Source organism: Chelmon rostratus, chromosome 10 (assembly GCF_017976325.1).
Source record: "Chelmon rostratus isolate fCheRos1 chromosome 10, fCheRos1.pri, whole genome shotgun sequence".
NCBI classification, from domain to species: domain Eukaryota; kingdom Metazoa; phylum Chordata; class Actinopteri; order Chaetodontiformes; family Chaetodontidae; genus Chelmon; species Chelmon rostratus.
In genome coordinates this window covers 5,282,501-5,297,939 of record NC_055667.1, presented here as the reverse complement: position 1 = coordinate 5,297,939, position 15,439 = coordinate 5,282,501, and the positions used below count along the sequence as shown (strand labels likewise).

Genomic DNA, 15,439 nt, shown 5'->3' with positions numbered 1-15,439 from the left:
TTTCTCTATCTGTGCTTCGATTTTTCTTCCCACTGCTATCACATGCTGCTGTAGTGCCCAAATTTCCGCGGCTGGGGATAAATAAAGTTTGATCTTATATTATCTTATCTTTTTCCTGTACGTGATCCTGAAGGGGGGGGCATCAAAGTCACGTCAGTCTATGTAAGTGAGATATTTCTCTGAAGAGCACAGCTGTAAACCTTAATGTGAGCCAGAGGAAAAGTCACCACAGTCAGCAGAATTCAGGGGTTCGGTATGCACCGTGATTTTGGGGTCACAGTTCAGTACTCTTTCAGTAGAGCAGAGGGAGAAGTGTGATATGATTTTTTATATTGAATTTATATTGAAACATGAACATTAGACTGTGGCTCATCAGTCATGAAGGGTACTGACTAACTGGGTCACCGAACTGAGGAAGTCACAACGTCCACCTGCACAAAACGTTTTCACCTTCATGCTGACAGTTTTTTGCAAGCATATTAGTTCCACAGCAGGTTTGTAGACTTCAATTGTAGCAGCAGTCACATTGTGAGAATTTGGTACCAACTTTATGACATGCTCTGACTTCTAACATGTCATGTTTAACAGTGTGATCTCGGACCAGGATGACCAAAAGTTTCACAATGCTTCTCTCAAGACTGTCAACTTTTATATGAAACCACAGAATACTGGGGGAAGGAAGGTGGATGACTGGATGTGTTCAGTGTGTGATAGCAAAGACCTGCTGGCATCCCATCTACTAACAACAGATATCTTGGTTTCTTTAGCTATGGCAACAGTTTTTGCCGAACCTTGGTGAGTCAGTTAATTTTAGTTGCCTCAACTTCCCTTTCTTCATTCATACATGCCGTTTTATAACTGTTCTGCCAAACTGCGCAAAGAACGCTTGACATCTGTGTTGTCCAAAGACAGGAGGGGGAAGTAAAAATAAAGGGAAGAAAAGGGGAGGATGACAATGACCATTTAACCCCAGTTCAGCACACACAAAATGACGAGAGAACAAACCACGCTAAATTCCAACAAACATTTATTTGTGAATTCTATGACAAACAAGAGGCAGTTATAATATCTCGTTTTACACGCTACATTGGTCGGGAAAAAAAAACTCCAAAAATCCCCAACCCTTTAAAAATCCATTTGGATCAAATTTCTCTCGTTTTACTCATTTAATGTTGCTGCTGCCCTGTTTTGTTTTTCATCAGCTTCGAAATGCACCTATGTACAGAAGAAATGCTCAAGCGTGGCCTAAAATGGGAGAGAGCTACATACTTCCACAGCGACCTGGTCCAGGTCAGCTGCTGACATTCAGCTTTTCTCAAAGAAATAAAAGGACAGAGAGAGAGAGAAAGTACAAACCTTTCCTTTCTCTACAAGCTGCAACACAAGGGGACTAATTTCCTGACTGTGTACTCATTTTATTTATCTTTCATTGCATTTTCCTTTTATTCAAGGAACAAGCGTTATTAAAAAAGACAGGAGTAGGTTATAGAAAGCGAATATACAGGCAGTCTCTAGTTAATAGTTTAGCTAACATTATGAACATCTGAGAATCCATGTACATATTGCCAGGGTGTGATGATCGTATGAGTGGCAGGGAAACACGTCAAAAAGGCTGGAAAGATTCATGTTACTTTACGAAGACATTTAGGGAGCAATGAGGCTCATGGTTTGTGCCATGCAACCTGTAAGAAATCATCAGTCATCGGCTGGTGATGCAGTGTGACCTGTAAAACTGTCTGTCATTGGCTGCAATGACGAGTACATATAACCTGAGGGGGAGGAGCAAATGTTAACACCTGTCAGGCAGGTGGAAAGGCTGGAGAGGCAGAGACAGAACTGACCAATGACATCGGAGTCAGAGAGAGATCTGGGTCTCACACTTAATGCGCCATTTCAGATTTTTAGAGTAAATGCACAAAAAAATATATATATATATGGCCAGGTTGCAGTAAATACAGAGGAGCTGCGAGATGTACTTCCAGCTGTGAGTTACAGGAAAAATTATCATTAAATAACTACTACGTTTTAAAGTAAAACAAACCAATTATTTTATGTGTTCAAATCAGTTAAGACATGAAACAACACGGCGGATTTTAACGTTTAACAACAGAAAACACCGGAAAAAAAAAACCCTTGGTCCGAATTTTCAACCGTTTGGAGGTCTGATCACTCCAAAGTAAAGCAAAACTAATGTCTAAGGCGTACTGAAACAATGACACTGTGATCCCTTATTGGTCTGTAACACGCATTGTCCGTCAGAACGTATGTAAGAATGTCGTAGAACCACTACTGAAGATTCATGTAAACACTAATCAGTCCACACCTACAGCAAGACGACTAATCAAGACATTTCATCTTCACTCCACACGCAATGAATCAGGATTTCGGCGTCGTCATGCAGCTTTTACTTAGTTGGAGCCAAATGTTTGCAGAGGAAAGGCACAAAGTGACCTTCTCATTGACAGCAAGACTAAATGACAGCAGGACTGAGGCCCTGGTACACAGGATCAAATATATTCAGAAGACTGACGCACAGTTATGTTAAGGATACATTAGTCTTATTTTCCGTGTCACTTAAAATTGTGTCTCAGTGTATAGCATCGGTGTAAAAAGTCTCAGAGGTAGAACAGAATCTGGCAAACTTTCTGGCGATCATGAATACTTGTTTGCATGAATGCTTGTTTGCATGAATGCTTGTTTGGCCGCGCTGCTGAGTTGGACCTTTGAAAAACTGACATTAATGTCACAAAAACATCTCGGTGCCTAAATGATTATTTGTAGTGGAATTTCGAATCATGAAATGATGCCGAAATCTCTTCTTCTTCTGCTTCTTCAAGTCTATTATGCTAAAAGTATATTTGTGTCAGGTTTGTGCTTTTATTTTGACGCATTTTTATTTGTTCAGTTTCATTTTGACAGAACGTTTGAAGTTTTAATGGCCGACTATAACCGATGCTGTAGTTTTGCAGTGTCTTCCAACTGCAGAAATGATGCCAAACCTAATATTAGGGTATGATAAAGTTTCCTTTTTAGTTGAAGAACATTCATCCTGGTGTGTGGTGGGAGAGACTGTGGTCGCTGCAGACAGGACGTCTGGCAGCCTGCCTCACACTCCACCAACAGCCTCCTCTGACAGGACACAGAGATTTCTGGCAAACACTCGGCAGCCATAACAGAGACCCCCAGCTTCTGGCCCGCAGTGAACGGAAAAAAGACGTTAGCTGCTTCTTATTTCTCTCTAAACGTGATGCTACTAATGTGCCTGAACTATTCTGAGTGTACATAATAACATGTTGGCTATGTAGTCAGCTGTCTTAACATGCAGTACGGACTGTAATTTGGGCCCTACATAAGGAGCTACCATTAGTGGCTAGTATTGTTATAAGTGGGAGGCGTATCATTACCAATCTGGCTTCTTTTAACCTCTTGGTTGGAAGAGACATGGGTGCGTGGATTTCAGCTTTTGTTCGGCTAATTGTACAAGTTTTACCAACTTTATTGAGTCGGTGTGCTGAAATTCAAAAGCAGTGTTTTCTAAAGTGTGCACTCTCAGCCGGAAGTGGAGCGGCTTCGGTCCTGTATCTCATCTTAGCTTTAAAATGTGCCAGACCTCCTGAGGAATACATCTGCTTTAAAATGTCAGCTATGAAACTAACTGCGCTGTGTATTTATCCACATTTTGGCAAATATATAATTGATGGAAAACATACTCAACAAATAGATGGACAGCAAAGTGGTGGAGACGGTTCTACTGCCTTTGATCATTGTTGGATATCGACATCTGCAGAGAAGCGAGCTCTGAGCTGTTCAGAGCCACCTCTCTGGGTGGGGAGTGGAGAGTCACAGTGATAGTAGGGAAAAAAGTGTTCTGACATGCAGGTCAGCGTTGCCGCTTCGCTCGGTGAACATGTTCGCTTTAACTGAGCTGAAGCCCAAACTCGAGAAACAGATTACTGCGTCTCCTTCCTCATCTGCAGCAGTACAGCACCAACAGCACCACAATCACCTGTTTTCAGCACTTCCCTCTTTTCTCTTGTTGTTGTAAAACACATGATCTGTATCAGCATCAGGTCAATTCTCTGACTATCCCAGTGGCTTCCAGTTGTGTGACGTTGCTGCGAAGCTTTTCAAAGATGGAAATATGATGGAATGTATAGAGGAATGGATATTTACTCAACCTTCCTAGCTGTGCTTTATGGGTCACTTGGACACGTTTCAAGGAGGTTATAAGTTTCCTGTGGTCTTAAACCAATCAGACTAGCTTGGCTAAAACTACCTGTTGAATAATTTTGGTCAAAAAATAAGGCGGCCTGTTCCTGTGGCAATCAGGCCAGTAGCTTTGAAGCGGCGACTGGTTCCAGACGGTTGGTTTTCTACCAGCAGCGAGGGCCGGAGTGGAGACAGGCAGCAGCATTCAGACTGTGGGTTTTCCTCACTGTGTTATTTAAATACATACACTGTTACTGTAATGCCCTATTTTAAACTGCTGACTCATTAAATGGTGCAAAGAGAAGGAGACATGCTGAACTGCTCATAAAGAAGCAGTGGAAGAGACATATTTAAACAGACAGATGGGCAGAGGCCTTGTTTAAGGAGGCAAACCCACAGCAGACTTCACACTAAGTAGCACCATGATAACTAAATAGAAACAACAGGCTAATATATCAGCAAAAACATCCATATAAAATAAATCAAACAAAAATAATTTACTTTCCAGAAATATAATAACCCTTAGTATAAAAAAAAGTGAACATATAGTGAACTATATTATATCCTGCTATACCTGTAAACCATTTGTCCTTCCTCCACTGTGGTACAGGACTTCAGTGTAGCTTTAGCACAGCCGAATTACAACTACACGCATATAAACAATCTTACCCATTAAAAAAAAAGGCCTGCTAGGTTTGTTTGTGTGTTTTTACATGAGTCCAGTTTTGGTGTGAGCTGACTAATAGGAAATCGGACAGGCACTTTGAATATCTGTTGATTGGCTGGAAAGAGGACAAACAAAGGGAGAGGAGACAGAAATGGAATAAAACCTCTTCCAAATAAGACTGTTTCCAGTTTACTGTATGTTTAACGTTTCCAATTCACCAGTAAGACTGTAACATTTTTCACTCTTGTACTTCTTTCCCAGCTGAGCAGACATCCGACTTACAGACATTTTATATCGTTGGAAGTGACCACGTAGGTAAAAACGGATATACATTTTCAATTTGGGAAAACAGCTTTGCTTGACTGAAGTTTGAAAATATGTAACAAAACGTCCTGAATGTGTTCCTTAAAAAGTAAAAAACGTCGGTGCTCGAAGGACTCTGACTGCAGATGGACAGTCGCAGCTCTTAGCTTGATGTTTCACAATGCTACATTTTCAAAATGCGTGCAGGGTTCGTACAGTAGCTACGACGTTGTTGTAGTACGACAACACACGACAACTGTCTGCGAGAGAAGAGCGGAGAGAAAGGAGGAAGTACAAGGAGAATATTTTAAAACCATCCCCTTCACACATTTACAGTACACATCAGGGAAAGACTAATGAAAGGAACGCACTGGCTGAATTCTCCTTGGGCGCGGTTTTAGAGTCAGCAAGCGTTTCTGGTCGATGGTAGGTGAGCATTTGGAGTTTGGAGACATCAGACATCATATCTGACGCCATGAAGCAAAGAGGGTAGGGATGCACTGATAAAGCTAATGCGCAGTAGGTTCAATATCATTATTGTTATTAAACATTTCTTAATTACAAGCCTGATTCCAAAAGAGTTGGGCGCTGTGTAAAACATCAATAAAACAGAATGTGATAATTTGCTAAACCTTTCTGATATATACACATTGGAAAACAGCAATATATTTAATGTGTGACCTCATTAACTCCATTGATTTTTGTAAATATCTGCTGGTCAAGAGCAACAAAAGACTGGGAAATTAGTGGAACGCTCCAAAAACACCTGTTCATTCCACAGGTTAACAGGCTGATTGGTAACAGGTGATAGTATCATGATTGGGTATGAAAGGGGCATCCTGGAAAGGCTCATTGGGGTTGGATGTGAATTGTCACGTGACATGAAAATTCAACAGCCTTAAGTTTCAGTACTTTTTCCACGAGCTAAAGGGAATACATTTCATGTGTTGGCTTCAGTTTCTGCAGCAAGACCCCAAACTAGTGTTTGAGGCACTCTGAAAACCTGGTAAAACAAGAGAAAAACATGATATCAGTGCATCTCTATCCAATGCCAAGTGACATCAGCTGATGGGCTTTTAGGTCAACCTCGAAGTCAGTCAGAAATGGTCCCCAATTAGTGTAACCAACGTAAGCTTTTCAGGACAGTGTGCTATAGGACTGTACACCGCATGTCTTCATCAGATCGTCAATGGTCATCAGAGGTTTAAGGATGATTCCTGACATCACTGAAGAAATATCTCAACAGGCACTTTCTGCCTGCTGTGAACAGTTCAAACTAAAACTGTAACTTTCCAATCAGACTCTGGAGGGTAGCTTTTCTTACATCTACAAGGTTTAAGTCATGGCTACAATGCCATGAAACGTCCCCGTATTTGTGGCCACGGTCCTTCTGGTGGTTCCACTGAAGATTGAAGAGCTTTTTGTTGTTTATTTTTGCCACTAAACGATTACGGTAGAAAGTCCACTCAGATCAGTTTTATGGTCTCATTTATGGAGCTCACAAGTCCAAACATCCATCAATAGAGTCCAAGTCTGGTCATGCTCAGATATGTAGTCCAACAGTCCTTGAATTCTTCCTTCTGCGATTGACTGTAATAGGAGACACATGGACAGCTGGTCTGCAACTGTAGCAAAGGTGTCATCAAGATGTTGCGATTTCAGACCTATGTCCAACAGTATTGTGCTCATCCATCAAAAAGGCATATTTGAATTTCTCAGCACAGCATGTGTGTGTATGACAAGGTTCAGAGAGAAATCAACTGAGCGTCCCTCCAGATTACTCCTCCGAGATGGTCTCTGAGCTGCGAACACAATGCAGAAGATCTTTCCAGCTGTGACAGATGTCTCCTCTCCCGTGTTATACTATACTCCCAAAGCAACACATGCACTTTCAATGCATATTCAAACCGGGACTACATCCTTTCTTTCTCTTGTTCATCTGCAAATCCAACATGGCTGCTGGTCCAACAGCATGACAGCAAGATGACGTCATCAGGGTGGATTCTACAGTCCAAAACTGACCATTTGTAGTACCTGCTATTCTGTAAATTTGGGGCGGGGGAGAGTTTGGTAGGTCCGGTCCTGACATCATAGTTTTACTTGTTAGATTCTCTTCAGTTCAAAGTTGTTCTTGTTTAATTTCATGTGTAAGATCATGTGTGTGTTTATGTCCTGCTGGTAGTTTTGTGATGGTGGGATCTCTTGCTTGGTTGGAGTTTCAGTCCTCCCTGTCCTTGGCATCAGAATGGTACAGTCCAAGACAAGTGTAATATTGCCTGGGTTCTGTGTGTGTTTATGAATGAGTGCATGTGGCAGTGGGTTTGTGGGGCAGTCTGTGCAGTGTGCGCGCGCATGTGTGTGTGTAATGTTTGGCAGTGCGCCTGTGTGGCAGGTTGTAGGTGTGTGTGTACATATGGTGATGTGAGAGGTGTGTTTTCATGGCAGTGGTGTACAGTGTTTGTGAAGAATCAGTGTGTGTGTGTGTGCGCGCGTGTGTGTTGGATGTGGCAGTAAAGGTGTTGTCACTCGTTGCAGGTGTCCACCTTCTCCTCAGCTGCCGCCGGAGACTCTTGTGGGCGGTGCTTGCACTGGCCTAACGAATGGCGAGTTGCTGTTCTTGATGGTCGGGCCGAGCAGGACGACTGGGCAGCACAGTCACAGGGTGCATCCTGGGAAAGGGAAAGAGCTCTTATTTATCAAAACATGCAGGTATGAATGTGTTTTTCATATTAGACATGAATTTCTAAAAAGAATTTGATCTTTAAAAATCAGATTAAAGGACCATACCCATGCAAGATTTAGCCCCTTAACAGGAAATTATGTTTTTGTCGACCATTTTCGAATGCAGTGTATATTTTTCCTCTCATCCCAGGCAGACATTGTTTAGCAGATGTTAGAAACTGGCTTCAGGCGGGAACACGCATGATGTTTGTTGACCCTATTCTGAATCAGAAATGGCTGTGATGACTGATCTGGCAAAGCTGAACCCAGTCTGGGTCAGCTATTGTTGACAGTTAGCTAATAAGCTAATGCTATAGGTTTTTCCTTACAGCTGCTGCATGTCCTTCTTATTCCGATTATTTTAAAGATGTAAACTAGTTTGTTTTGTTCAAGTTAGCAGGAATCTGTTCATCAAGTTATCGTTACAGGTAAAGCAGTGCAGACTGTTTCAACCAATCTGCACATAAACTGCACATTACCAAGCAATCACAACACATCACTGTCAAACATGAATTCCAGTTTCAGCAAGCTTCAAGAGTCTGAGTTGATTTTCAGTATTGTGCAGAAATGAATGGTAGGAAATTTAATTAAAAATCTTAAAATTTCAATAATCATTAATGTCATTTTTAAAACCCAGGTCAGTTGTTTCCCAATGTTGAGCTGTGATGTTACTGACAAATGTTATTTGATGTAAATGGGCTAAAATGAGCAAAACCACTGATATGGTCCTTTTGAAGTTGAAAATGAAAACACATTTCCGGTGGCCGCACCTCTGTCCCAGATCCTGCAGCTCCCGCGTTGCTCATGGTTTCTTTCCCTCCTCCCATGATAGAGACCATCTCCTCCCCAGCCGTCTGCCTCATAAACCTTTTATTGACAATCCTGGTCACATTGTCGTTGCCTCCGCCCAACCCAGCCCCTGCTGACACGCACTCTGGCTTGGGCTCATCCACGCCACTAAAACCCCCCAAGACGCCCAGACCTCCGAGGGAGTCTCTTTGCACCCTCTCCGCAGGCAGGGTGACTCCTCCCTGGGCACGGCTGCTGCAGACGTTCCTGAAGAACTCCTGGACCAGGCCTCCGTAGCGCTGAGAGCCGGGGTCAGGTCCACAGACTGCCACCCCGGAGGGTTTCCCTGCAGCAGGAGGCTGTCGTGCTGGACTGACAGCCTGGCTAGCTCCTAATGGCAAACAGCACGGGAAAATACAACGATTTCCAAAAATTGTGTTTGACGATTGATTTATCTTATTATTTACTAGCTGACTAGCTGATGCAACTGGACAGGGTCAGTATTAGTGGTCTAAATGTCTTCTGTGAATAAGGTATGCTTTCAATAAACTCTCCGTCAGACAGCCTCTTACCTCCGTCACCCCGCCAGAGCGACTCTGTGCTTCCAGAGTGCTCCACCACACTGAAGAGGCTGGAGAGGCCGTCAGTGAGACCGCTCAGGACGGGGCTGTCCCTGGTGGTGGTGGAGCGAGCCCAGGCCGAGCCTCCTCCTCCACCCATGGTTCGCTGCTGGAGGCTCCACAGGCTCCGGTCCCTGGAGGAGGAAGTCCCATCCAGTCTGGATGTGGAGCCTAAAAACAGAACCGTTGGATATCTCATTCTCCCAAATAATGATGCTTACATTGAAGATCTATGAACCATGTTAACAATCACAGACAGCTGACACGTCCTGTGATTAAAACCACTCAAACTCCAAAGACGGTGGAAAACTTCATGTGATTACCTGCAGACACTCGGCGTTGCAGTTTGGGTGATCCATACTTGGGCGAGCAGCACGGCCTCTCGATGCGGCTGTGAACTTTATCCAGCGAGGTCGATATCTGCCGGGTTCGTGCCGACGCCAGCGAGGAGGTGGTTGTTGACGAAGGGCGAGGAGACCAGGCTTTGGAGTGTAACCCCGACCCCCTGCTGCTGGGAAGGCTGTCTGTTTGAAGCCCGATGCTGACGTACTGTGAAGCGGTCTGCGTGGACCTGGTGGACATGCCGACCGCCTGGGCGGAGAAATGGAAGTGACGGAGAATGTTAAGTGTGTTCAGAGAAAGGGGAAATGCAGTGAGGAGTAATTGTAACAGCAACTGAAGAGAGACGAGTCTGAGGACATAGGACACTTTCCCTTAAACCTACACGAGCAACCTCATTGGTTGGTATACTGCAAAAATCTCATTCTCACAAGCAATTATTGTCTGTTAGTGAGTCCTGAATGTTTAATTTGCTTAAAACAAGCAACATCTGACACTCACATAAGCTGAACCCGTTTTCTACAAATCAGCTTGTTGTAATAATTTTTCAGAACAAACAAGAGTTCATAGTTAAGACACAAAAACAAGCCTTTTAGGATTAAAAATCGACTAAAATGAGTTGATAGGACGGAGAAATAATAAGGTAAATTCTATGACTAATTTACTACGACTTGTCTTTGACTTTCCCCTTATGGGACCTCTGTTTTTGAGACACTGAGGAATTTGAAACAGCTGAAACAACAACTTTGGCTCCTCCTGTAGCTAGACACCTAATTTTGTTGAAATTGAAGCAAGAATCACCACCATCACATACTCGGTGGATTAGAGGTCTTATGCAGTTTCTCCACCTAGAAAAAATAGAGTTTTCTTTCAAATGACAAGTTCTGTACATTATGGTTTTTAAATTATGTAGACAGACTAAAACTATGCACCCTCTCATAAAAGGGGGTCAAGATTTAGCCCATCTAATGTTGTTCATTCTGACCACATAGATCGTTATGATTTGTAATACTCTCTGAACAGGTACGTTTTACTTTTTCTTTCTCACTGTTGTCTGAAATAACACTGTTGAATCAATGTTTCTGTGCTCAATTTTGTATTATATAAAACATGAACTAAGAAGAGAAAAAAACATGAAAAAACCTTCATCACATACCTACAGTTATCTGATGAAGTCCCATGACTAAATAATCTTTGTTAAAAATAAAAGTAAGCTATACTTTAAGCAGAGCAAGTCTCACATTTTCAGCTTTTCATTATTAAAAAGACACTACCTGACTCCCAGGTTCCTTGGTGGATTTCCTCTCGAGAGAGGAGGAGCGTATGGCCTGGCGGACACAGTTGGTCATCTCCTTCATGTCGTCGCTTAAGTTGGCTGAAATCTCCCCGATCTCGAGGCCGTGGAAAGCCGACGAGGGCGTCATCCCGTCGACCAAACTGCTGGCTGAGCCACCAACCCCGTTGCTGACAATACTTGGGACAGGACCGGCAATACAGCCGCTTCTGCTCTCCAGGAGCTCTCTGTGCTGCTTGGACAGTGAGCTCAGCCACTGCTCGTACGAGGATGAAAAAGAGGATGGAGGCTCCAGGCTTTCAGTCGCAGCCATGGCTACGTCCGAGCCACTCAGTGCCGGGGAGGCGCTCCCGTTCTGGTTCTGCTGTGGCTCCTTGGCCTCCTGGTTCCTTCTTTGGTGCTCCATGCGTCGTACAACAGGAGGGCTGTAGTAGATCCGAATGCCGGTCCGGTCTGGAGCAGTGTAGCTCCTCTGGACAGAGTCCAGATCCAGCTCTGATGCCACCAAGCTGCTGCAGGAGCCACTAGGTCCATCCCAGGTTTTACAAGTGTCCCCAACCTCTGGGGTCTGAGAGGAGATGAGAGAGTGAAGACAAGAGACACCAGCATAAAGAGATTATCATGTACATTTTACAACACTGTCTTCAGTTTGGGGAGAGGCAAGAGGACCAGGACTTCTAATTATTGATCAATAGAATAAACTTAGCATAAAGAAATAAATCCAGCTGGCGTCTCACTACTCTTCCCAAAGATAAGTCAAGTTATAAAAGTAAAGACATCACAATAAAATCCACATTTAAAAACAGTTAATGTATAAAATCCCATCTAATTCACCTCGTTGGTCAGGTAGGTCCAGTTCTTCCTGGTGAGGTCACCCAGCTCTGGGCGAATCAAAACAGGCGGGACTGCAAACTGAATCTTCTCCTCCTGATTGGCTGTTCCGTTGACCTCTGGGCCGTCCAGCTCTGATGTGGATTTGGTTCTGTTCATTGAGAGAGGAGCGAGGAGTCGATGAGAAGACAGAGGTCAAATTCACACTCTGAGTTTGTTTAGGAATTTTCTGATTTAAGGATTCATTTCAAACTAGGCAGCGTAAGATAAAGGTTTTAAATATTACCTTGGTGATACCGTCCCATTAGCAACGACTGTGTCTGCGGAAGACTCGCCGCCTAATGACTTTGGCTGTAAGGACAAAAAAAAACCCCTGACTGTCAGTGAAAAAGAAATAACCGAGTCTACATTTTCACATCTTATTAGCATTTAAATGACCTGCATCATCTGAGCAAACTGCTCCCGTTGCATTTTACATTTCCACACTTTGTTTCACACCCTGGAAGACGTCCACTGCAGACACATTCCTTTCACTGCCATCCACTTCCTCTTGAGCCGTTTTCACAGGAGGAAGTGGAGACGGACTAGTATTCATCTGTGGCAGACAGCATGCAAACACACAGCATGCAGACACACACACACACACACACAGATGGTGATGCTGAGTCAGTGCGTTTCACACTCCGAAGCCATTTCCCCTCAGAGGAACGAGATGGAACGAGAGAGAGAAAGGGAGAAGGGAAAAAGACATTTGCAGGTAATCTCAGATGTGCAGACACACTGATGGACTTTCACCTGCAGCTCTCTGAACTGCAGACCAGGCTGCCTGGATGTGAACAGTACACTGACTGAAAACTACACACAAGCTGACTACAAACAGGCCTACTTGTATCTACGTATGAAAAAGTAGAAATTATGATAAGTTCAAAAGATAAATGCTCATATTGAGTGAACAGTGCATGAAGTGGTTTGCATGTGAGCAGAAATGTCTGAACAGTTAATTAAAAGTAGTGAGTTGCTTACAAATGAAGTTCAATTATTTAACTAATACTGAAATAATGTCCACTTCTAAATAATCAATAGTGTTAATAATATACAGTTAAAGTCAGTTTAAATGAACACATTGAAACATCACTGGCAGTGTCAGGGAAGGGGTTCTTGAGTTCATCTGACAGCTCTGATGAACAAAATGGTCCGACTGAACTATACAAACGACAGTAAATTGTATTTTTTGGTCAGATCCTATTTCTCAAAAACACAACTGCAGTCTGTACTGGAAGCTAAACACCCACCAAAACACCCAAATTCAACTTAAAATTCATAGAAAATTTTAAATTACACAAATAAAACTGATGCATTAACAAACACAAAATCTGGATCTCTACATATCTCCTATACTGTACATAAATCCAGCTACTTTTACACTGTCTGGCCTGATGGGGGCACTATAGTCAAATGTCAGACGTCTTTGATGGACCCTACAGTGTAATACAAGCAGTAGATAAGATTTGTGGGTGACAGAGCATGACACAGACACTATCAGAGAGACTGAGAGAGGGTGAATTAAAGTATGACAAGCTCTGGTCTCCTGCCAACTTTCCAATGCAGGACACAGCCACCTAATGGAAGCAGCGCGATGACACAGACGAGAGGAAGGAGGAAGAGGGAGATGGATGAGCAGGGGGGCATGACTGGAAAGGAAAGAGGGTGAGAAAGGGAGGACGAAGACGCCCTGACGCTGAAAACCTCAAAGGAAGCGGGCAGAGCAGACAGATGAGAGACAATAGAGGAGGACTGGCCTACTAAATGTGCGTCTGGCTCTTTATTTCTGTGCGTGTTTGTGGGATGAAAACCCTCACGAATGACCACTGAGAACAATGATGCAATTCCCCCTTCATCCCTCCCTGACATGTTGCAGCAGCTTGGCAGAGTCTGCGCTGGTGTGTAATGAGCAGATCGGACCGACCGCGTTTTTCCTGGTGAGCTCAGCTTAACATTAAACTGCAGCTCGACCTCAGCGAGGCAGTGACGCCAGAGAGAGGTTCTTCTTACTCACATCATGGCATAAGCAGCTGTGTGCTTACTGTCAGCAGCAACAGAGTATTCTGAGAGGAAAACACCATCCTACCTATCATACTAGGAGATTACAAATAAAGCATAATTTGTAAGGAGGGGGGCCCAGATGAACGCAATGTTAATCTGAAGTGTCTGTTATATAAAAAATAAATGACAAAGAACAAACTATAGTAGCTCACTGGGTCGCATTGTGTGATTGGAAAAACATTCATTCAGCTGGAGGAAGTGTTTGGATTCGACTGAGCTAAGCCCCTTTTAGGCACACTGTGACGCTGTCACTGAGTCGAGCACGGCGCGAGCACTGTGACGAATTCCCTGAACTGTGCGACGCGATGCTTGCGTCGAGACCTCGGGAAGAAAGCCCCGTCTTGGAAACACGATTCCAATCAAGTAGGCATATGATAGATATGCACTGAACCCAGCGGTGAGCGCGTCCTTGTTCCAAAGTGATCTACCTGGAATATGCTTTTGCTCATATTTGAATGTGCTTGGTTGGATGATGCTGCATGACGCTGATGCTGAGGGGGGAAAATGTCTGCAAATCTCAGTCTGAACACTGCCTTTTCGAGATAGCTGTGGCCCCACAAGCCCAAGTTTATAATTCAGTTTCAGAGAAACCTGGGAAATTGTTGGATAAGATTGAATGTACTGGGAGAAGACTACCGGGAAACACACATCTGATCAAAAGCCTTGATACACTTTAGATGTTCTTTTTATCTTCAACATACAGCCACATCCTCTCATATTCCACCAGCCAAGATACACTCGCTCCTTATCTCTTCTTCATCTCTGACATTTCTCACACACACACACACACACACACACACACACACACACACACACACACACACACACACACACACTCAGCCTGTCATACCTTCCCCTGTTGTGCAGTGGCCTCTCTCAGCCTCTGCTCCCACTGAGCTCTCTCCTGGCTGAACCTCTCCAGCAGCTCCAGCTTCTCTCTGCCCCAGTTCCTCTCTCCGATCTGAAGCTGATTGGTCCACAGGTAGGTCACAGTGGAGAGGCAAGAAGACGGGGCAAACATCAGAGGAGGAGGATGAAACAGCACAGACGTGGAGTGCACACCACCAGAATGTGACATGAAAACTTTTACCACCGACCTGAAGATCTCGATCAAACCATCTACACTAGCCACATTCAAACTTTGAGCTCTTATGTTTCCTTCCAGCCCAGCTTGATCCATGCTCACACACACATTTACCTGTTTAGTCAGGTCCATCACCGCTGCGTAGGACTCGGCCAGGAGGTGCTGGTGTTCTTCGCGCTCCCTCTTCAGCGCCACCTTCAGGTCTGGAGGTTCCAGCGCATCAGTGGCAGACAGAGCTGCTGCTGCCACTTTGCCTGTTTTGGTCTCAAGCTGGAGAAAGGAGAACAATACAGATATCATGGTAAACATCAAAAGTTTTACACCAACTTTGGGGTTTGAAAGTTGTGACATATTTCTTTTGTTGGATTAATCACCACTGTTAGAAGAAAACAGACGATTATTGACACAAAAACTGTCAGTAACATTACAGTCCATTTATTTGTTTTGCCTCTCAGAACTGCAGAGGCCGATCTCACCGT

At 43.8% G+C, this 15,439-nt stretch overlaps 1 protein-coding gene across 2 annotated transcripts in view; it reads right to left on the bottom strand.

Moving 5' to 3' along the window:
- Window positions 1–1,020: 1,020 nt before the first annotated feature.
- soga1 (suppressor of glucose, autophagy associated 1) overlaps window positions 1,021–15,439 on the bottom strand; it is a 105,646-nt gene continuing 91,227 nt past the window's right edge. For both annotated transcript variants that reach the window (XM_041945313.1, XM_041945314.1), the window contains exons 16-24: window positions 15,075–15,230; window positions 14,727–14,843; window positions 12,060–12,124; window positions 11,777–11,924; window positions 10,923–11,510; window positions 9,633–9,900; window positions 9,262–9,480; window positions 8,671–9,080; window positions 1,021–7,848 (exon numbers count right to left, since the gene is read on the bottom strand). In XM_041945313.1, coding sequence (XP_041801247.1) covers window positions 7,702–7,848; window positions 8,671–9,080; window positions 9,262–9,480; window positions 9,633–9,900; window positions 10,923–11,510; window positions 11,777–11,924; window positions 12,060–12,124; window positions 14,727–14,843; window positions 15,075–15,230 — 2,118 coding nt within the window. In that variant the 3' untranslated portion in view covers window positions 1,021–7,701. The remainder of the gene's footprint in view (window positions 7,849–8,670; window positions 9,081–9,261; window positions 9,481–9,632; window positions 9,901–10,922; window positions 11,511–11,776; window positions 11,925–12,059; window positions 12,125–14,726; window positions 14,844–15,074; window positions 15,231–15,439) is intronic.